Source organism: Hemitrygon akajei, chromosome 30 (assembly GCF_048418815.1).
Source record: "Hemitrygon akajei chromosome 30, sHemAka1.3, whole genome shotgun sequence".
NCBI classification, from domain to species: domain Eukaryota; kingdom Metazoa; phylum Chordata; class Chondrichthyes; order Myliobatiformes; family Dasyatidae; genus Hemitrygon; species Hemitrygon akajei.
In genome coordinates this window covers 43,127,540-43,150,834 of record NC_133153.1, presented here as the reverse complement: position 1 = coordinate 43,150,834, position 23,295 = coordinate 43,127,540, and the positions used below count along the sequence as shown (strand labels likewise).

The following is a 23,295-nucleotide window of genomic DNA, read 5'->3' as shown; positions in this document are numbered from 1 at the left end:
TCAGTAGAAAAAACTCTTAAATGATCTATACCCCTCATGATTTATCTGTGTCTCTAAATCTAAATCTGTGATTATTCTCTTTATTTAAAGACAAGATCCCCATTTAAGAACCCAGAACCTATTTAGATTTATTTAGTAAGCACATGCACATAGCAACAGACTTGATGGGCCGAGTGGCCTGACTGCTCCTATGGCTTGTGTCTTATGGAAACATACTGTTCATTGAAATGTGTTGTTTGCACCAACAACCAACACAGCCCGAAGATTTTTTGGGGATGACCCAATGTAACATGCCCACAACTTACTAACCCTAACCCGTATGACTTTGGAACGTGGGAGGGAACCAGGGAAAACATACAACCTCGTTAGAGACAGCCGCGGGAATCGATCCGTGCTCTTACAGCTGCTGTTGTGAAGCAATGTGTTAACTGCTGTGCCAGAGAGGATCGGCAGACATAGAGAGCCCACTCACTGCCGTCTCTGTGTCCCAGAGTGCGTGAGGGAAGGGGATTGGGGCGAGAAGTGGGAGTGCTGGTGAGTGAACGTGTGGACAGCAGTAAATGCGTTACTTCTGATCATCGTTGCAGCTGCCACTGCGCACACTGTGGATGGGCAGGACCGTAAAGCTGATGGACCTGGTGGATGTAGAAGAAATCCCACACCTGCCAGGTAGGTTGTTTCAGATCTCCTGTTAGCTGCCGTCGGGTTAGAGGAACAGCACCTCATATTTTGTCTGGGTATAGACCTGACAGCGTGAACTTCGAACTTGCGTTCATTTCTCTCCCCACACTTCTATCTATTTCCATTCCCTATTCTGCTTACCTTCTCAGCCCTTCCCCTCACCTGCTGGTCACCACCCTTTGGTTCCCTTCCTCCTTCCTTTCTCCGTTCAGGTTCCTTCCTTCTTTCAGTCCTTTATCTTTTCAACCTACCTCCTCCCGGCTTCTTCATTACCCCTTCCCCACCGCCTGCCAGCTTGTACTCCTCCTCCCTCTACCCCCCCAACTATCTTATTCTGGCTCTTTCCCCCCTTCCTTCCCAGTCCACGGGCAGACATGAGCCAGACAGGCCCGTCCACCCGCATTTACCCGGACATGGGCGAGCATGATCCAAACATGTTCATCTGTCTCACTGTGAAAAGATCTGAGCTCCAGCACCAGCAGGAAAAAATCCATGCGAGGAAAAGCCTATTAAATGTTTGTCAGTGTGAACAAATGCTTATTTGTAAATGGTTTATGATCTAGTTTAAATAAAATCAGCTGAAAGCACTTAACAAGCTGACAACACGCTTGTCAACCGTGTTTTTTTTAAAAAGAGGTCCAGCTCCTGAATCAAACTCAGAAGCATTGTTGCTGACTTTGAAACAAAACTGCTGGCGATCATTAGTGGGGAGGGAAAGTGAGGGAACAGTTAGACCACAGGGCAGGAGCAGAATGAGGCCATTCAGCCCATCAAGTCTGCTCCACCATTCCACCACAGCTGATCTGTTTTCCCTCTCATCCCCATTCTCCTGTTTCCTCCCCATTTCTGGAGATGTAGCCCTACACCTGCAGTGAGGAACAGGGCCATGTGTTGCCTTGGTTACTACAGGCTGCTGAACGCTGAGTGAGTAACCAGTCAGCCCTCTGAGCTGGCAGTGTGCATGGCCCTTATATTTGTATTCACTAGTTTCTTACTTTTTTTAACCAGTTTTCTTTATTTGGATGAACTTTTTGTGAAATAACTGCAACTTATTTGTGAACTCTGAATATGTAAACAACTTTCCCCTAGAAAATCTTTCCCAGTTTGCATTTCTTGAGTTTTTAATCCCTATTTCTATAGATGCCACACAGGATCAGTTAATCCCTGGGACAGCTCACTTCCACAAAGAATTAAATGTGCTCCTCGTACGCTGCAAGGTAACATTCTGCTTATGTTTCAGTGTGTCTGAAGGGTTCGGAAATTTCTTCCATGTTTGTTTTACAGTTCTCATGCTCCAGAGTGAGTCTCCCTTCCCTCTCCCCTGTCTAGTTCCATTCTGTAGGTGGTTCTGTGTACAGTTCTTACAGTCCGGAGTGAGTTGCCTGTTAAAGTTGAATCTGAGTAAAACGCAGGAGACCAGCTTCTTATAGTTACCACAGTTTATTGCGCACCCTTCTGCAGGAGTTTGAGACCTAGTTGTCAAAGGGAAGGCACGTAAGTACTGTCACCGTCCGACAAGTGGACCTTCCCCCTCAGGTTACAGCCGTATATTTATACATAGTAAGCCCATACATTACCGTTGCTAGATGTATTTGAACTGGTATGCCCACCAAGTCTGTTTGTGCAAAACTTAGTTACAGATAAGAGAGTCTGCTAGATCAAGGCTTAATTCCAGATGGATGTCCCTTCCTGTCCTTATTGGTGAGTCCTCCTGTCCCTACTCAAACGAGGGTACAATGTACAATGTTATCAAACTCTCAGTGTCTCTCTGTAAGCTGGAGAGAACTGGTATGAGCCTGTTTTAGCGGACTGCTGAAGGCAGAGTTTACTTCAGTTCAAAAATTCCTATCCAGTCCCAATTATTCTTTTAGCCAGAGGTTACATAGGCTCAGAATAATTTTTGTATCCCTAATTCCTCTTTCCCTCCTTTTTATCATTTCATGATAACTCTCAGGATCCAAGGGTTACAATCGGATCCCACGGCTGAAGCATCTGGCCACCAGTGGCCGGAAGCATCGCAATACAATGACAGTAATTACAATACTTCCATAATGCAATAGCATACCACCGATATTCCCGAAGGAGCTCCCAAACGACCACCATCCTGTCCTGCTCCCAAACCCAAGCAACCTCCATCCTAAGTTATGAATCTTTTGTATTTCCTGGGTTATAGGCTCAGAAAGGGACGATATGTCACTAGATTCATCGGGTGTGTATGTACAGCATTCTTTCCCTATAATGGTGCATGTTCTTCCTTTTCCTGCCAGAACAGAATTAAGGGCCATCCGGTTCTGTAGGACTGTTTGTTGGATTGCAATCATTTCACTGGATATTTCTGTTACTTTGGGCTGTGTTTCTGTCAGGGCCCCTGCAGTATTGTTGGCCAGCTCCTGAAGTGCTGCAGCCATATTGATTATCTCTCGTGAATTCCTGGCTACTCCATAGGAGAGAAAAGCAATCATCTAGAATCGCTCAGTTTCAGTTTTTCCTCTCCGCTGCCTGTTCCAGTGGGGGTGATCCTGCATCTGGGCCATGACTCTCAGATGGGGTAGTAAATAAGCTCAGTAAACAACAGCCGGTTCACCCTTTGCTGGGACTTTGTGGGTCCCATCTGCTGGCAGTTTCCCTTGGTAGTCATATATAGGCCCGATTTCCACACACCTAGTGGGTGCCATTTACTGCTCGGGGATGGTCTGCAGTGGTGTAGGTGGTACAGTTGCTATTTCCCAGAAAGACTGCATTTTCACTTCTCTGGAAGTGAACAGTAACAGGTGGAATTTACTACTCCGCTGCTGGGCACCCGCAGGTATGGCCAGGATGCATGCTTCCCAGGATATGAGGTTCCGTTTGGTGGGAGGCCTGAGATACTATCTCTCAAAACAATGACAGCCAGTCATCTCGGACTGGACTCACTTCCCCGGGTGTTATTTGAGGAAGCCCAGGCGAGAGTTCCTCACTCTGGTTGAGCGAGATTACTGACATTGGAATCATAATCTTACCATGCTGCAGAATTTCAGCGCAACCCCATTTCTACCTGTTTGGCATAGGTGTGACAGAGAGACAGATGCTGAGGTGAGCCCTCTCAAAGGCATAAGCATGGACACCACTATCAATCAATACATTTCCTTTAATCTGAGAGAGTCCTTCTACTCAGTTCCTTCTGCCCAATTAATTAAATTTACCCAGTGTCGCCTCCTGCTCAATTAGTAAAATTTGCCTACCTTATATGAGTCTCCCAGCAGGTTCTTTCCTGATCCCATCAAGGTTATGTGTTCAGCCTTGGGCGAGGGACCGTGCCCCCAAAGGAACTAACGGAGAGCGACAAAGGGTAAAATACCTATTGGGTGCCTGGTCGGTCTCCGCAGTCCCCAGAGTGGTTCAGCTGCTTACTCAGCCCGTCTGCTTAGCACTGCCTACACTGGTATCCTGTTCGTGACGCCAAATGTTAAAGTTGAATCTGAATAAAATGCGGGAGACCAGCTTCTTATAGTTATCACACCCACCTGCAGGAGTTTGAGACCCAGTTGTCAAAGGGAAGGCACGTAAGTACTGTCACCGTCCGACAAGTGGACCTTCCCCCTCAGGTTGCTGCCGTATATTCATAGTAAGCCCCATATATTACTGTTGCAAGATGTTATTTGAACTGGTATGCCTACCAAGTCTGTTTATGCAGAATTTGGTTACAGATAAGAGAGTCTGCTAGATCAAGGCTTAATTACAGATTGATGTGTTGTTCAGCGCCTATCAGTTATTCCCTTTGTTAGGCCCCAACTTAATTACAGATGGATGTTCATTCCTGTCCTTATTGGTGAGTCCTCCTCTCCCTACTCAAACGAGGGTACAACGTATGCAATCTCTCAATTTCTCAGAGTTGAGAAATTGGCAGAGTTTACTCCAGTTCAAAAATTCCCTGTCCCCTGTCTAATTCCATTCTGTAGGTGGCTCTGTGTACAGTTCTTACAGTCCGGAGTGAGTTGCCCTTCCCTCTCCCCTGCCTAGTTCCATTCTGTAGGTGGCTCTGTGTACAGTTCTTACAGTCCGGAGTGAGTTGCTCTTCCCTCTCCCCTGCCTAGTTCCATTCTGTAGGTGGCTCTGTGTACAGATCTTACAGTCCGGAGTGAGTTGCCCTTCCCTCTCCCCTGCCTAGTTCCATTCTGTAGGTGGCTCTGTGTACAGATCTTACAGTCCGGAGTGAGTTGCCCTTCCCTCTCCCCTGCCTAGTTCCATTCTGTAGGTGGCTCTGTGTACAGATCTTACAGTCCGGAGTGAGTTGCCCTTCCCTCTCCCCTGCCTAGTTCCATTCTGTAGGTGGCTCTGTGTACAGATCTTACAGTCCGGAGTGAGTTGCCCTTCCCTCTCCCCTGCCTAGTTCCATTCTGTAGGTGGCTCTGTGTACAGATCTTACAGTCCGGAGTGAGTTGCCCTTCCCTCTCCCCTGCCTAGTTCCATTCTGTAGGTGGCTCTGTGTACAGATCTTACAGTCCGGAGTGAGTTGCCCTTCCCTCTCCCCTGCCTAGTTCCATTCTGTAGGTGGCTCTGTGTACAGATCTTACAGTCCGGAGTGAGTTGCCCTTCCCTCTCCCCTGCCTAGTTCCATTCTGTAGGTGGCTCTGTGTACAGATCTTACAGTCCGGAGTGAGTTGCCCTTCCCTCTCCCCTGCCTAGTTCCATTCTGTAGGTGGCTCTGTGTACAGATCTTACAGTCCGGAGTGAGTTGCCCTTCCCTCTCCCCTGCCTAGTTCCATTCTGTAGGTGGCTCTGTGTACAGATCTTACAGTCCGGAGTGAGTTGCCCTTCCCTCTCCCCTGCCTAGTTCCATTCTGTAGGTGGCTCTGTGTACAGATCTTACAGTCCGGAGTGAGTTGCCCTTCCCTCTCCCCTGCCTAGTTCCATTCTGTAGGTGGCTCTGTGTACAGATCTTACAGTCCGGAGTGAGTTGCCCTTCCCTCTCCCCTGCCTAGTTCCATTCTGTAGGTGGCTCTGTGTACAGATCTTACAGTCCGGAGTGAGTTGCTCTTCCCTCTCCCCTGCCTAGTTCCATTCTGTAGGTGGCTCTGTGTTTGCTCTCCCAACTGCTCTCTGTAACCTCTAAAGAAGATTTTGAATTTCTGGTGAAGGAGGGTACTGGGGTGGTAGGGAAGGAGGTAGCTCACAGACCAGGGAGTGTGAGTGCCAAGGTCAGTGGGTTAAACTAGTCACCGCATGTTGTTTGAAGCACTGATAGACCTTCGGACAGTCACCATGATGGAAGGTCTGTGCAGATGTTTGGGAATGTTCAGAAAAAGAAGCAAGGGCATTGTTACTAACTGAACCAAAGGATTGATTTGCAAAGGATAAATAAGTTTGGCAGGGGAGTATGGTCAGCCCTGCATTGTAACCCTGCAGCTGTACACTGAGTGTTTGCCATGTTTTGCTAAGGCCCCAGGTCCCGGTGGCCGAAAACATCAGAAACAAGACCATGGCCAGCTGGCAGACTTTAGTCACAGAGTTATACAGCACAGTAACAGGACCTTCAGAGCATCACAGAAAGGACAAGCCCTGGGTTTGGAAGCAATGTTCCCTCCAATTTGTAATAACCAGTGTGCGCAAAAATCTTGTGCTGTGCAATTTTCTGCCCAGTGACAACAGCATGTGTGCACTGAATTTTATATAGAGAGGTATTCATTTCAACAGCTAGCAAAAACACTGTCAATAAGAACATTGATCTACTCTAGGTTTGATTGTTTTCGCTCTCGTTCATCTGCACTCTCACAAAGCATATGAAGCAGGCCTGTAATGAAGGATTTTCTTGCCAGACCGTTTGCACATTGTCCCTCTGTGATTTGCTTGCTGAATGATGCTTTAAAAAGTCAAGTTTCCAAATATCACTCCACTTCTTCACACTTGCAAATTCTCCAGTAACCTTTGCACCGCAACAGTACACGCAGGTAACACCAGTTTCTGTGTTGTACATAAATATTTCTCATGGTTACACATTCCTGACCTCATGAGCTTTCAGTGTAGCAGTTTCCATTGTTTCATTAAGCCATTCCACTTTAAATTAACTAGCTGTTATTTGGCGCTTCACGCCCTTTGCTTCTTTGGAATTTGACATAGTGAATCAATGATTTCTTCAGTAAAGCCAGTTGTAAAATCTGCAGACAGATCATCGCAAACTCCACGTGGTCACCACCGTCCGCATCAGAAACTGGAAAAGGAAATGTGATTGTGTACGATCATGAAATATACTTAACGAGGTAGAGGGTGACAACCTTTCGTGCGCAGTTTAAATTCCTTTGTGCCCTAGTAGCTAAAGATGTGTGTGCGCACACTTTAGAGGGAATATTGGGAGTCAGGGACCTGGTATTATGTCTGAGCAGCTGATACCATGTTCGGGTGGCCGGTCTTTGTCCTAATTGTGTGTAGTTTTCCATTGATCCTATCATTTTTGCACTCAAGAAAATGAATCTCAGGGTCGTATATGGCGACATTTATGTACTTTGCACTCTGGTACCCTCTAGAGGTTGAGGGTTCTTGCACTTTCTTGTTCTGGTGAAAGGGTTAATGTATGAACAACATTTGATACCTCTGGGACTGTACTTGTTGAAGTTCAAAAGAATAGGGGTGGGGGGATCTCATTGAAACCTGTTGAATATTGAAAGGCTTGAAAAGAGTGAATGTGGAGAATATGTTTCCTATAGTGGGGGAGCTTCAGAGTTGAGGGATGTTCATTTAGAACAGAGAGGAGAAGAAATGTGTTTAGCCAGAGAGTGGTGAATCTGTGGAATTCATTGCCAAGTCTCTGGGTATATTTAAAGTGGTGGTTCATAGATTTCTGATTAGACCATAAGATAGAGGAGTAGAATTAGGCCATTTAGCCCATCAAGTCTGCTTTACCATATCATCATAGCTGATCCAATTCTCCTCTCAGCCCCAATCTCCTGCCTTGTCCCCGTATTCCTTCATGCCCTGACCAATCAACAATCTACCGACCTCACTGGTTTGCAGTGGCCATGGCTTGTTCCTGCAGTCCTACTTGAATAAAGCCACAACATGAGCAACCCTCCGGTCTTTCGGTACCTTACCCCTCGCAAACAAAGATGCAAAATCTCTACCACAACTTCGATTAATTTATTGAGATGCAATGCAGAACGGGTCCTTCCGGCCCAACAAGCCTAGCCCCAGCAATCCCTGATTTAACCCTAGACTAATGAAGGTGTAACACTTACCCAACAGGCTGGTATATGTCTAGGGGAAAAGGAGATCCAGCCACACACCAACCCCGCCTCCCGTACATGCAGGTGCTGTGAGAATCGAGTTTATGCCTTGCGCCCGCCCACAGTATCAAACCCACAACAAATACCATTATGAAATACACTTTAAAGAGTTTACTAAAATTAAAAGAGTATTAGGCAATACAATATATATGCAAGGAAAAAAAACAAAAGGCGGCAACTTATCAAAGTTCAGTCAGTTTTGTGCACATCGTTGGAGCTCAACCATCGAACCATCTGACCCCTCGTCGCTTGCTTCCGACTTCCAGGTCTTCGCACCTAGGACCCCCCGGTGGTCTTCCGAGCAGTGCAGCGCACGTCCGTCTTCCTCCTGACTCCCCACTAAAAGCCCGCGAAAACCCCTTCTCCACGTGCCCAGCCTCACAAGACAAAATAACATTCCCCATTGGTTAACAAATGAATACAATTACCATATCAGCAAGTATAAAGCAAAACAACTGCGAGAGAAACACTTATCAGACAAAGAAGCATTCCTACTCTTAACAAACCAAAAAAAACCATTTTGAGTAACATACACAGGACATTGTACATTCTCTCCCCACCAGCAAATGTCATGCCCTCATGGCATTACCAGAGTTCCCCAACGCTTCTTGCAACACACAAAACCCAATCCAGGTGCAGAAAACAGTGACATAACTACCCAGAGCAGTAGAAATCACACTCGGTTCTCTTGGTACCACATATGTCAACCGCTCCGGGGGGCGCCTAGTTCTCTGAGATCTCCATACCCCTTCTGCCCCACTGAGCTCCCTCTTCACCTGCGAACCCACTGTCTCGGACACCCCAGGTCTACCTGACAGACCCTCACCCCCTTCCTCACGGGGGTCCTCCCTTACCTGAGATCTCTCCGGCTCACGCTCGGGTTCCACCCTCTCTCCCCCCAGTGTTGGCTGCCTCTCCATCTGACCCTCAAGACCTTCCCTCTTCTCACCCAACTCAGTATGGGAAGGGCCAGGAGCCTCCTCTTCTGGTACTGGAGCGCCAGCGAATGGGAACAGGGGCCACTCATCTGAGTCGTCCTCTTCCGAATCGGTAGCCATTCCCGGGTGAGGGACCCGTCCCTGCTCTTCAGCAGCGGGCTCTTCCCTTTCTCTGCGCCCTCGCAGAGTCCTTGTACTAGGCGTAACCTCCCACTCTGGCTCCGTATCCACTTGCACCGCTTGACCCAGCGGCAGCAGGTGATTCCGATGGAGTACCTTGATAAGCCCTTTCCCGTCCTCAGGTTTCACCCGGTAAACTGGCAGGTTCGGCATCTGGCTCTCTATTACATAGGGGCTGGTCGCCCATCGGCCTGCCAACTTGTGCTTACCAGGGAGTCCCAAATTCCGTAAAAGGACCCGGTCGCCCGGCAATAATTGAACAAACTTCACCTTTCGATCATACCGCATCTTACTCCTCTGATTTTGTTTGGTAGCCGCCGCCTTAGCCAACTCGTACGCCCACTGTAACTCCCTCTTCATGTTGGACACGTACTTTAGATAGGACTTCCTGGGTAATTCACCCACTTCACCCCCAAAACACAAGTCAATTGGCAACCTCGCTTCCCGCCCAAACATCAGATAATAGGGCGAGTACCCTGTAGCATCATTGCGAGTACAATTGTAACAGTGAACCAATTGTCCAATATGACGACTCCATCTACTTTTCTGCCCAATCTCCAGCGTCCCGAGCATATCCAACAGGGTCCTGTTGAACCTCTCTGGCTGAGGATCTCCCTGTGGGTGATAAGGGGTAGTCCTGGATTTCTCAACCCCAAGCATAGTCAGTAATTCATGGATAAGGCGGCTCTCAAAGTCCCGCCCCTGATCACTATGGATTCGCCTGGGAAGGCCGTAATGAACAAAATACTTCTCCCATAACACCTTCGCCACTGTCGTCGCCTTCTGATCCTTAGTGGGAAATGCCTGAGCATAGCGAGTGTAATGATCGGTGATGACTAAGACATTCGCGGTGTTGCTGGTGTCAGGCTCAATCGACAGGAAATCCATACATACCAGGTCCAGAGGTCCCGCACTCTGCAAGTGCGACAGTGGAGCCGCCAACATGGGCAGGGTCTTCCTCCGGATGCAATGACTGCATCCCCTACAGTATTCTTCGACTTCCCCCCTCATCCGGGGCCAGTAGAACCGGTCTTTGAGTAATCCATAGGTCTTTTCCACCCCCAAGTGTCCAGAATCATCATGTAAGGCCTGGAGTACAGCCTGTCGATACTCCTCCGGCAGGACCAGTTGCCAACAGCGGGGTTGGTCCGGAGGCGCTGTTACCCGGTACAAGATTTGGTTCTTTAACTTTAACCAGGACCACTCCTTCAATAACAGAGGCACGAATGGGTGCTTTGCCTTCTCAGCCAACGCCACATCCCCCTTCTTGACCGCTCTCCACACTGTGCCAATGCCCGGGTCATTTTGCTGAGCAGCTGCCACTTCCCCCGGACTCAGTTCCAGCAACTGTTTAGTCCGCAGTGCGGTCAGGTCACAGTAAGCCAGGGGTATGGTGTCGTCAAAAACCCCCAAATGGTCCACGGCTCGTTCCATCCTCCCTCTTCCCTCGGCCTTCACGGTGATAGCAAACTGACACATTGCCTTCACTCCAGGGGCAGGGACACTCTCCCACTCCTCATCCTTCTCCTGTTCCCCTGGCTCCCGATGTGACAAAGCATCGGCATCGACATTCTTGCTTCTGGGGCGGTACCTCAGGCTGAAATCATATACCGACAAGGCCCCCAGCCACTGATGTCCTGTGGCATCCAGCTTCGCCGAAGTCAAAATATAAGTGAGAGGATTGTTATCCGTTCTCACCTCAAACTTGGCTCCGTACAGGTAATTGCCCAGCTTGTCCACCACCGCCCACTTCAGCGCCAGGAACTCCAACTTGTGAGTGGGATAGTTTTTCTCAGATGGCGACAAGCTTCGGCTGACAAAGGCTACCGGCCTCAATGCTTTGCCATGCTCCTGGTACAGAACAGCCCCTAGACCCTCTCAGCTGGCATCCGTGTGCAGCACATATGGCTTCTGGGGATCGGCAAAAGCCAACACCAGGGCCTGGGTCAGTGCCCTTTTCAAAGATCGGAACGCCTCTTCACATCGATCATCCCATCTCGAGCCAAAAGGTTCCGCCGGGTTCCAGTATCCTCCAGGATCCTGCCTCTGGTCCCCCTTCCTTTTCTTTCCCACCGGGGGATAGCCACACAACAGCTGAGTCAACGGGTGACACACTTTGGCGTATCCTTTCACAAATCGGCGGTAATACCCACAGAACCCCAAAAATAAGCGCAGAGCGCCCACTTTCTGGGGTCTCGGCCATGTGGTCACGGCCTCTATCTTGGTTGGATCAGTAGCCACTCCCTCTTGCGAAATGATATGGCCAACGTAGCTAACCGATGACTTGCAGAACTGGCATTTGTCCAGGGAAAGCTTCAACCCTTCTTCATTAAGCCGGCCCAACACCTTCAACAGCCTCTCCTCATGTTCCTCCAAAGTCGATCCAAACACTATCAAATCGTCCAGATACACCAGCACCTCTAACAGATTCATATCCCCCACAGTTCTCTCTGTGAGCCTCTGGAAGGTGGCTGGGGCTCCCGATATGCCTTGGGGCATTCGTTCGAACTGAAAGAACCCCAGCGGGCAGATAAAAGCGGTCTTCTCTTTATCGCCCGCACTCATCGGGATCTGGTAATACCCACTTCTTAAGTCCAGCACACTGAACCACTTCGCACTGCCTAGGCAGGCCAACGCATCCTCGACTCTTGGGACAGTATATTGATCAGGGACAGTTCGCCGATTCAGAGTCCTATAGTCAACACACATACGCACTCGCCCATTCTTCTTCCGTGCCACCACTATTGGGGACGCATAAGGACTTCAGGACTCAGCTATGATTCCGGCCTCCTTCAACTTGCACAAGTGCTGCCGCACGTCCTCAACATCTGCCGGAGCCAGCCGCCGGGATCTCTCTCAGAACGGGGTGTCTTCCGTCACCCGGATGGTGTGGCGAGTGCTTTTGGAGCAGCCAACATCAAACTCGCCCCGAGAAAAAACAGCTTCCATCTTCAGCATCTTCTCCACTTGCCTATGTTTCCACTCCGGCGACACAGGGGAATCCCCGAAGTTAAAGGCTTCAGCGGTCAGCTCCCTTCGATGCTCCGATCCCTCCCCGTTAGGGGTCCTCACTGGTACGCTAGACATTACCGTCACCGGGAACAGATGTGCCAGCGGCATTCCCCTCTTAAAGGTGATGTCTCTTGCCGTGGTGTTCCTGACACTTATAGCTATACGCCTCGCATGTACCGCCCCTGGTCTCTGCACTTCGGGCCTCACCAGCGCCCCCGCCGGAAATCGTGTCTCCCCTTCAAGATCGTCCGGGGCGTCTACTAACAGGGCTTCGCCCGTCGGCACTCCTGGGAATCTGGGGGTCCCCATCACTAGTGCTACCTCCCCTGGTCGGATCACCCTGGGCCTCGCCTGCTTACACCACACCGTCCCTCGTTTACACTCCTGGTCCAGCCCTTGGGAGGCAACCCCTTCTTCGAACACCACTCGAAACACAGGATGCACCGAGAGGGTCTCCAGAAAGTCTTCCCCCCCTTTCTCCTTACAAGCTCCCAGGAGCCGTCACACCACAGGGGAGTTAGTCCCCACCAGGAGGGCAGCACCACCGGTTTCCACCGGGTCAGGACACACCAACACCAACGTCTCAATAGCTTCAGACACTCCCACATCGCCCTCCGAGAACTCCAATCTCACCGATAGGTACCCATCGTACGGGTAGTCACCCTCGCTCACACCCCAAATCTGCAGTGCGTCAAATGGGGTTACGGGCAAATGCTTTAGATATTGATTGTAGAAAGACCGGTACAATAAGGTCACCTGCGATCCTGTATCAAGAATGGCTTTTGCGTAAACTCCTTTCTATCCGTAGACCCACACTGGCACGGGGTCCTACCAGCCCATCCGGAATAGAGGCGTGGGCACCTGGGGGGTCTTCCGGCTGATCTCTGGGAACGTGTTCCTCCAGAGGCTCCAGTCCGTTCCCTCACTGAGCCTCTCCTAAGTTTCCTGACACCTCTCCCTTCTTAGTCGCAGGGGGGCTTGTCCTCCGCGGGACTCCTTGTCTCTCACAATCCCACCTAAAGTGTCCCTCCTCTCCACAGCTATAGCACACCCTCGGCCGCCCACAGTCCCGCCTGAAATGCCCCTCTTTCCCACAGTTAAAGTACACGCTGCCTGCCGCCCCTCCTCTCCCAGAACGGCTCCCGCTCCCAACCCACTGCACTGGTCGCCCCCGGGAGTGGGTACCTCCCCTGTCCCTCCCCTCCAGAGGGGGTTCCCTACTCCCCGGGGGGTTGTCAGTCCTCCACCCAGCCACCACTTCCTGTATCGCTGAGGATCGCTCCCGTAGCCCCGCGCCCCTTTTCCTCCCCAACATTCTCTCTTCCTCCCGCACCTCTCTAATCAGTTGCCCGAACGATGGAGGGGGCCCTTTCCTATAAGCCTGCCAGATAGTCCACGCCACCTTGTCCTCCTCCAGAGAGCCACTGAATAACTGACTCATCCTCACGCTAGCCACGTCAGGCGCCTTCACTACCCCCCGGCGCCGCAGCCCCGAGAGCATCCCCTCCATCCTAAATATGTACTCGGAGAGCCTTTCCCTTCTCCATTGTTCCAGGCGTTGGAACTCTGCTAAAAGCAGCCAGGGTTCCCCTGACAACCCAAATGCTCCCTCCAAAACTTCTATGCATTCCTCCACTGAGGCCCCAGGCTTCTCAGCTTTCAACTCCCGGACTGTTTTGGCTGCTAAACCCCTCAAACTTCCCACCAATCGCTGCCTCTTCTCCTCCTCCGAGCCTGGCCACTCCTCTAACATCAAAGACGTATGCTCGATCCAGGTCTCATAGTCCACCTCCCCATCCGGAGTAGGCTTGGCTCCGGAGAACACCCCCAGCTTCAGCCGTGGCCTCTCAGCCACTCCCACCAGGGAGTTAAGTGCGGCTGCCAGCTCTGAGGCTTCCACCCTACCTGGGGAGCAGAGCCTAGTCACGACTCCCTCCTCCCACCTCCCTTTACTAGTGCCGGGCACCTCTCTGGGGTCCACCACTAGCTCTAGCTCCTCAGCCTCATCCTCGGAGAGGGTGTGGAGCCCCCATGGCCCCGCCTCTTCCGGAACACTGACCGTCACCGGCAGTTCCAACGTCCTGACGTCAGCACTCGTATGAACCAACACCCAGCTAGACTCCACCTCTTTACCACACCGTCTAGCTACCAATTCTACCTGCCCAATACCTTTTACCAAACTTAAGCCCCGCACTAACACGTCTTCCGAAACTCGAAAATCCACTCCACTCACTGCACAGGCATACTGCACCGGTACATCTTCCAACTCGCATCAGCTAACAATCTTATCTCTGTCCATCTCCGCACTGCTGCCTGCGCGATTCCACAGCCCCTGACAATCCAATCCTGGACGAGCCCCCACAAATGTAACACTTACCCAACAGGCTGGTATATGTCTAGGGGAAAAGGAGATCCAGCCACACACCAACCCCGCCTCCCATACACGCAGGTGCTGTGAGAATCGAGTTTATGCCTCGCGCCCGCCCACAGTATCAAACCCAGAAATACCGTTATGAAATACACTTTAAAGAGTTTACTAAAATTAAAAGAGTATTAGGCAATACAATATATATGCAAGGAAAAAAAACAAAAGGCGGCAACTTATCAAAGTTCAGTCAGTTTCGTGCACATCGTTGGAGCTCAACCATCGAACCATCCAACCCCTCGTCGCTTGCCTCCGACCTCCACGTCTTCGCACCTAGGACCCCCCGGTGGTCTTCCGAGCAGTGCAGCGCACGTCCACCTTCCTCGACGTCTTCCTCCCGACTCCCCACCAAAAGCCCGCGAAAACCCCTTCCCCACGTGCCCAGCCTCACAAGACAAAATAACATTCCCCATTGGTTAACAAATGAATATAATTACCATATCAGCAAGTATAAAGCAAAACAACTGCGAGAGAAACACTTATCAGACAAAGAAGCATTCCTACTCTTAACAAACCAAAAAAACCCATTTTGAGTAACATACACAGGACATTGTGCAAAGGACAGTTTACAATGACCAGTTAACCTACTAACCGGTATGTCTTTGGACCCTGATAGGAAACCAGGGCACCTGGGGAAGCCCATGCATTCCATGGGAGGATGTACAAACTCTTTATAGGGGACGCCAGTATTGAACTCTGATGTTCTGAGCTGTAATGGTGTCATGCTAACATCTACACAATCATGGTGCCCTTGTTTGCTTGCTCTCCGCACGAACATGAATTCTAACCAGCAATTCACATGCTTCTCTCCAGAATGGCTGGACCGGTTTCAGGCAGGTGCTGTTGAAGAAGCAACTCACTGCTGCAGATTTTTACAATGGATACCTCCATCCATACTTCCGAGGGGCTACAGTTCATCAAAGTGTGGCCAGGTTTCAGACACACAAACCAAGAACAAAGATCAAAAAGATGGCAAAATGAACTGGTACGTGGCTTGATGATAAAGATGTAAGTGATCTGTAATTAAAGTTCAGTGTTTTTTTTACACCCTTGAGCTTTACAATGTTGTGCAGATGTTGGGGGAGGAGTTAGTGGTAAATCCTGGAGTGGAAGGGAGGGCTGGTCAGTGGGACGGAGAGCTGGTCAGTGTTGTTGAGAAGGTAAGTCACCAATTGTGAATGTTGAGTCAACTGTGCCTGGATGTCTTACAAGGATAGGTTAAGCGAGATAGGGCTTTTCTCTTTGGAGTGAAGGATGAGAGGTGACTTAATAGAGGTGTAGATGTGTACAAGTCGATAGAGGCATAGATAGAATGAATAGCCAGAGACTTTTCCCCAGAGCAGCAACAGCTGATACAAAGGGCATCATTTTAAGGTGATTAGAGGAAAGTACAGGAGGGATGACAGAGTTCCTTTTTTTTTACAGAGAGAGTGGTGAGTGTTTGGAATGCCCTGCTATGTGTGGTGGCAGAAGCAGATGGAACATAGAACTATGCAGACCCTTCAGCCCACAATCTGTACTAACCTTTTAACCTACTCCAATATCAAAATAACCTTCCTTCCTATGTGGCCCTCCATTTTTCTATCATCCATTGTCTATTAAAGAGTCTCTTAAATGTCCCTAATGTATCTGCCTCTCCCACCACCTGCAGCAGTGTGTTCCACACACCCACCACTCTTGTGTAAAAAGCCCCTACCTCAGACATTCTCCTACCCTGTATTTTCCAACAAACACCTTAAAATGATGCCCCCTCATATTAGTCGTTTCCACCTTGAGAAAAAGCCTCTGGCTTTTGTACAGCTCTATCAAGTAGCAAAAACTAGGGATGTTCAATAAATACTTCGATAGGCACATGGATGAAAGAAATGGAGGGTTAGATTGATTTTGGCGTGGGTTAAAAGGTTGGCACAACATCACGGCCCAAAGTACTGATGAACATCCCGAGGTTTTGAGAGAGGTGGCCGTGGGGCTGTGGCTGCACTGGATTGGAATGTCAAACGGTGGAAGTGTAAACAACAATATGGACTCCTTGGCATTAGCAACACAGTAGGGCACATCGAGAACTAATGAGGGCTTGCAAGAAAGGCGCTGCAGTAACTGTGGGAACATTAAGTGTAGATGGGACCTATCCAAGTGGGTAAGGTGGTGCGTGGGGCTTCATCATAGTGTGAACTTTGGACAGTTTCACAGCAATGTGAAACCAATCAGGGAGCTTTTGCTCTTTGCAACATAGAGACGGTAGATGTGTAGGAGGTGATGGGTACATGGGCTGTGATTTTGCAAAGGTTGTCAAATTCAGAAATGGCCCTAGTACCTAAGAAAACTGCATTAAAGATTAGCTTTATTTGTCACATGTGCATTGAAATGTACAGTGAAATGCAGCATTTGTGTCAAACACCAATACTGTCCAAGGATGTGCTGGGGGTCACCTGCAAGTTTTGTCATGTTTCTGGTGCCAACATAGCATACCCATAATGCATCAAATCTTTAGTAATCTGTATATCTTTGGAATGTGGGAGGAAACCAGCTCGGTCACAGGGAGAATTTTTTTCCCCAGGTTTTATAAAGAGTAAAAGATTCTTTTCGCAATATATGTCAATGATTTGGATGATGGAATTGATGGCTTTGTGGCCAGGTGGCCAGGTTGGTGGACCATATGAAGATCGGTGGAGGGGCAGGCATTGTTGAGGAAGCAGAGAAGGGTTTGGATAGAGTATGAGAATGGGCAAGGAAGTGGCAGATGGAATATGGTGTCAGGAAGTGAATGGTCATGCACTTTGGTAGAAGAAATAAAGGCACAGACTATTTTCCAAACGGGGAGAAAGTTCAAAAATCAGAGGTACAGAGGGACTTGGGAGTCCTGCTGCAGGATTCCTTAAAGGTTAATTTGCAGGTTGAGTCAGTGGTGAGGAAGGCAAATGCAATGTTAGCATTCATTTTGAGAGGACTAGAATACAAATTCCAGGAAGGTTGCTTGACAGAATGACAGATAAGCCTACAAGAGGAGAGACTGTACTTGGCTTGGTATTGGGAAATGAACCTGGTCAGGTGTCAGATCTCTCAGTGGGAGAGCATTTTGGAGATAGTGATCATAATTCTATCTCCTTTACAATAGCATTGGAGAGAGATAGGAACAGACAAGTTAGAAAAGCGTTTAATTGGGGAATTATGAGGCTATCAGGCAGGAAATTGGGAGGCTTAAATTGGAAACATATGTTCTCGGAAAAGTATGAAAGAAATGTGGCAAATATTCAGGGGATATTTCTGTAGTGCTCTGTATAGGTACGTTCCAATCAGACAGGAAAGTTATGGTAGGGTACAGGAACTGTGGTGCACAAAGGCTGTAATGAACTTAGTCAAGAAGAAAAGAAAAGCTTACAAAAGGTTCAGAGAGCTAGGTAATGTTAGAGATCTAGAAGAATATAAGGCTACTAGGAAGGAGTTTAAGAAGGAAATTAGGAGAGCCAGAAGGGGCCATGAGAGGCATTGGCGGGCAGAATTAAGGAAAACCCCGAAGGCATTCTACAAGTATGTGAAGAGCAAGAGGATAAGACGTGAAAGAAATAGGACCTATCAAATCTGACAGTGGGAAAGTATGTTTGGAACAGGAGGAAATAGCAGAGGTACTTAATGAATACTTTACTTCAGTATTCACTATGGAAAAGGATCTTAGTGATTGTAGTGATGACTTGCAGCAGACTGAAAAGCTTGAGCATGTAGATATTAAGGAAGAGGATGTGCTGGAGCTTTTGGAGAGCATCAAGTTGGATAAGTCGCCGGGACCGGATGAGATGCACCCCAGGCTACTGTGGGAGGCGAGAGAGGAGATTGCTGAGCCTCTGGCGATGATCTTTGCATCATCAATGGGGACGGGAGAGGTTTCAGAGGATTGGAAGGTTGCAGATGTTGTTCCTTTATTCAAGAAAAGGAGTAGAGATAGCCCAGGAAATTACAGTCCAGTAAGTCTTACTTCAGTGGTTGGTAAGTTGATGGAGAAGATCCTGAGAGGCAGGATTTATGAACATTTGGAGAGGTATAATATGATTAGGAGTAGTCAGCATGGCTTTGTAAGGGGCAGATTGTGCCTTACGAGCCTGATTGAATTTTTTGACAATGTGACTAAACATATTGATGAAGGAAGAGCAGTAGATGTAGTGTATATGGATTTCAGCAAGGCTTATTGAGAAAGTAAGGAGGCATGGGATCCAAGGGGACATTGATTGCTTTGTGGATCCAGAACTGGCTTGCCCACAGAAGGCAAAGTGTGATTGTAGACGGGTCATATTCTGCATGGAGGTCGGTGACCAGTGGAGTGCCTCAGGGATCTGTTCTGGGACCCTTACTCTTCGTGATTTTTATAAATGACCTGGATGAGGAAGTGGAGGGATGGGTTGGTAAGTTTGCTGATGACACAAAAGTTGGAGGTGTTGCGGATAGTGTGGAGGGCTGTCAGAGGTTACAGCGGGACATTGATAGCATGCAAAACTGGGCCGAGAAGTGGCAGAAGGAGTTCAACCCAGATAAGTGTGAAGTGGTTCAGTTTGGTAGGTCAAATATGATGCCAGAATACAGTATTAATGGTAAGACTCTTGGCAATGTGGAGGATCAGAGAGATCTTGGGATCCGAGTCCATAGGACGCTCAAAGCAGCTGCGCAGGTTGACTCTGGTTATGAAGGGATATGGTGTATTGGCCTTCATCAATCGTAGATTTGAATTTAGGAGCCAAGAGGCAATGTTGCGGCTATATACGACCCTGGTCAGACCCCACTTGGAGTACTGTGCTCAGTTCTGGTTGCCTCACTACAGGAAGGATGTGGAAGCCATAGAAAGGGTGCAGAGGAGATTTACAAGGATGTTGCCTGGATTGGGGAGCATCTCTTATGAGAATAGGTTGAGTGAACTTGGCCTTTTCTCCTTGGAGCGAAGGAGGATGAGAGGTGACCTGATAGAGGTGTATAAGATGATGAGAAACATTGATCATGTGGATAGTCAGAGGCTTTTTCCCGGGGCTGAAATGATTGCCACAAGAGGACACAGGTTTAAGGTGGTGGGGAGTAGGTACAGAGGAGATGTCAGGGGTAAGTTTTTAACTCAAGAGTGGTGAGTGCATGGAATGGGCTGCTGGCAATGGTGGTGGAGGCGGATACGATAGGGTCTTTTTAAGAGACTTTTAGATAGGTACATGGAGCTTAGTAAAATAGAGGGCTATAGGTAAGCCTAGTAATTTCTAAGGTATGGACGTGTTCGGCGCAAATATGTGGGCCGAAGGGCCTGTATTGTGCTGTAGGTTTTTCTATGTTTCTACAAAAGCAAGGATGTAACACTGAGGCTTTATAAGGCATCAGTCAGACCACACTTGGAGTATTGTGGGCAGTTTTGGGCCCCTTATCTAAGAAAAGATGTACTGACAAAGAAGAGGTTTCAGAGGAGGTTCACGAGAATGATCCAGGAATGAAAGGGTTAACATTTGATGAGCAATTGACGACCCTCCTTGCTGGAACTTAGATGAATGGGGGGGGTGGGGGGGAACATCTCATTGAAACCTATCAGATGCTGTAAGTGGACCTGGAGAGGATGTTTCCTATAGTGGGTGAGTCTAGGACCAGCGGACACAGCCTCAGAATAGAGGGACGTCGATTTAGAACAGAGATGAGGAGAAATCTCTTTAGTCTGAGAGTGATGAATCTGTGGAATTAATTGTCACAGACAGCTGTGGAGGCCAAATCATTGAGTATATTTAAAGCGGAGATTGATTAGTCAGGGCATCAAAGGTTACAGAGAGAAGGTAGGAGAGTGGGGTTGAGAGGGATTTAAATCAGCCCTGATGGAATGGCAGAGCAGACCCAATGGGCCACATGGCCTCATTTCTTACGGGATGTACGAACTCTTACAGACAGCTGTGAGAATCAATCACAGGTTCACTGATTGCTGGCCCTGTAAAGTGCACTAGCTGCTATGTTACTGTGCCGAGAAAGGAAGGTGACACGGAACAAGATGCTGAGTTGATGTTTGTCTCTACAGAAGCAGGGTACTTAGAAACTGGACCCTCAGGCAGTGGAAATACAGCACCATGGCGCCTAACGTTTTGAGTTCCTGAGGATGTAACAAGCATCAAAAGGAAGCTAGTGTGCTTAGATGGTGAAGGTTTAGTGGCAGAATGTTACTCTGAGTACTTCTGATACCTTCTCTTTGTTTTGATTTCCAGCATCTGCAGTTTCTTTGACCAGAGAAATCCCACACAGTGTGGACCAGTTTGAAAACCTACTGTGGACCCTTCTGAACTTTGTCATTTTCCAGGTGGTTCAACATAACCCCGTGGAATCTAGCCGCCTGTGCCCAGTGTGACACAGATGGCTGTCTGGAAGGAGAACAGGCTGATCACCATGACTGATTACACCCCCACACCCCTGACAATACAGAGCTGACCCCGTCTGAGGAGCCTACCCAGGCAGTGAAGAATGTTTATACACTGCAAGTTCAGCCAGTGATATGAAACCAGAATAATAATTGGTAAAAGTAAAACAGTCGTGGTGTTTATAAAAGCTACAACACACTGCCTGTCTGTAAATCACTAATACAAGAGATTCTGTAGATGCTGGCAATCCAGAACAACACACACAACATGCTGGAGGAACTCAGCAGACCAGGCAGCATCTTTGGAAATAAATAAACAGTCCACATTTCAGGGACAGACCATCATCAGGACTGGAAGGGAAGGGGGAAGAGGTCAGAATAAGGTGGGGGAGGAGTACAAGTTGGCAGGTGATAGGTGCGACCAGGTGAGGGAGGATGAAGTAAGAAGCTGGGAGGTGATAGGTGAAAGAGGTAAAGGGCTGAAGGAAGAGGAATCAGATAGGAGAGGAGAGTGGACCGTGGGAGAAAGGGAAGGAGGAGGGGAACTGGAGGGAGGTGTTAGTCAGGTGAGAAGAGAAGGGGTGAGAGGGGAATCAGGATGGGGAATATTAAGAGAAAAGGGGGAGGGAATTACTGGAAGTTAGAGAAATCAATGTTCATACTGTCAGGTTGGAGACTACCTAAACGGAATATGAGGTCAAAAGGACAGGCAGGTAGGCAGATGGGGTCCTCTGGCTCTGTTGGTAAGAGATGACATAGGATTACAAGATGTAGAGTTAAGAAACTGCAAAGGTAAAAAGACCCTGATGGGAGTTATAGTCAGGACTCTGAACAGTGGCCAAGATGTGGGCTACAAATTACGTTTGTACAATGTGAGATAGAAAAGGCAAGTGAAAAGGAAAATGTTGCGATAAACGTGGGGGGGGGGTTTTAATATGCAATTAAATTGGGAAAATCAGGTAGCTGCTGGATCTCGAAGGGGGAATTTGTGGAATGCTTACGAGATGTTTTAGAGTGGTTTGTGGTTGACTCCACTCGAGGAAAGGCAATTCTGGATAGAATGATATGTAATGACCAAAATTTGATTAGATAAAGGAACCCTGAGGAGGTAGTGATAATTGACTCTGCAATTTGAGAAGGAGAAGTTAAATATTACAGTGGAGTAAAAGGAATTACAGAGGTCTGAGAGAGGAGCTGGCCAAAATTATTTGGAAGGACATTAGCAGGGATGACAGCAGAACACCAATGGCTGGTGTTTTGGGGGGAAATTTGGAAGGCGCAGGAAAGATAGATCCCAAAAATGAATAAGTATTCCAAAGGGAGAATGACACAACCGTAGCTGACAAGAGAAGCCAAGGACAGCGTTAAAGCCAAAGAGGGGCAAGATTAGTGGAACAGTAGAGGATTGGGAAGTTTTTAAAAAACCAACAGAAGGCAACTAAAAAAGCTATAAAGAGAAAAGATGAACTAGGGTAAGTTAGCCAATCATTTATAAGAGGAGCAAAAAGTAAAAGATGAAAGTGGGTATCAGGCCACTGGGAAATGACGTGGGAGAGGTAGAAATGGGGGACAAGGAAATGGCAGGTGAACTTAATTAGAATTTTGCATGAGTCTTCACCGTGGAAGACACTAACAGGATGCCAGAAACGCAAGAGCGTCGGGACAGAGGTGAGTGCTGCTATTAAAGCTGAAAAATTTGAAGGTAGATAGGTCATCTGGACCAGATGGTGTACACCCCAGGGTTCTGAAAGAGACAGCTAGAGGGATTGTAGAGGTATTAGTAATGATCTTTCAAGAATCACTAGGTTCTGGAATGGTTCTGGAGGACTGGAAAATTGCAAATGTCACTCCACTCTTCAAGAAGGGAGGGAGGAGGAAGAAAGGAAATTATAGGCCAGTTAGCCTGACGTCAGTGGTTGGAAAGAAGTTGGAGTCCATTATTAAGGATGAGGTTTCAAGGTACTTGGAAGCACATGATAAAATAGGCCAAAGTTAGCATGGTTTCCTTAAGGGGAAATCTTGCCTGACAAATCTGTTGGACTTCCTTGAGGAAATAACAGGCAGGCTAGACAAAGGAGAGTCAATGGATGTTGTTTACTTGATTTTTCAGAAGGCCTCATTAGGATGCTTAACAAGATTAGAGCCCATGCTATTACAGGAAAGGTACTAGCACGGATGGAATATTGGTTTACTGGCAGGAGACAAAGAGCGGAAATAAAGGGGGTCTTTTCTGGTTGGCTGCCAGTGACTAGTGTTGTCTGCAGGAGTCTGTTCGCACATTATATGTGAATAATTTGGATAATGAATTCTTAGGTTTGTGGCCAGGTTTGCAGACGTTACAAAGATAGATTGAGGGAGCAGTGTGTCTACGGAAGGATTGGACGGATTGGGTAAAGAAGTGGCCAAAGGAATATAATGTAGGGAAATGCATGGTCATGAACTTTGGCA

The 23,295-nt window shown here is 48.2% G+C and overlaps 1 protein-coding gene across 1 annotated transcript in view; it reads left to right on the top strand.

The window, feature by feature from the left end:
* mtfmt (mitochondrial methionyl-tRNA formyltransferase) overlaps positions 1-21,047 on the top strand; it is a 35,022-nt gene extending 13,975 nt beyond the window's left edge. The window contains exons 7-10 of the mRNA XM_073032752.1: positions 588-669; positions 1,822-1,898; positions 15,306-15,477; positions 20,699-21,047. Coding sequence (XP_072888853.1) covers positions 588-669; positions 1,822-1,898; positions 15,306-15,473 — 327 coding nt within the window. The 3' untranslated portion in view covers positions 15,474-15,477; positions 20,699-21,047. The remainder of the gene's footprint in view (positions 1-587; positions 670-1,821; positions 1,899-15,305; positions 15,478-20,698) is intronic.
* The last annotated feature ends 2,248 nt before the right edge of the window (positions 21,048-23,295 follow it).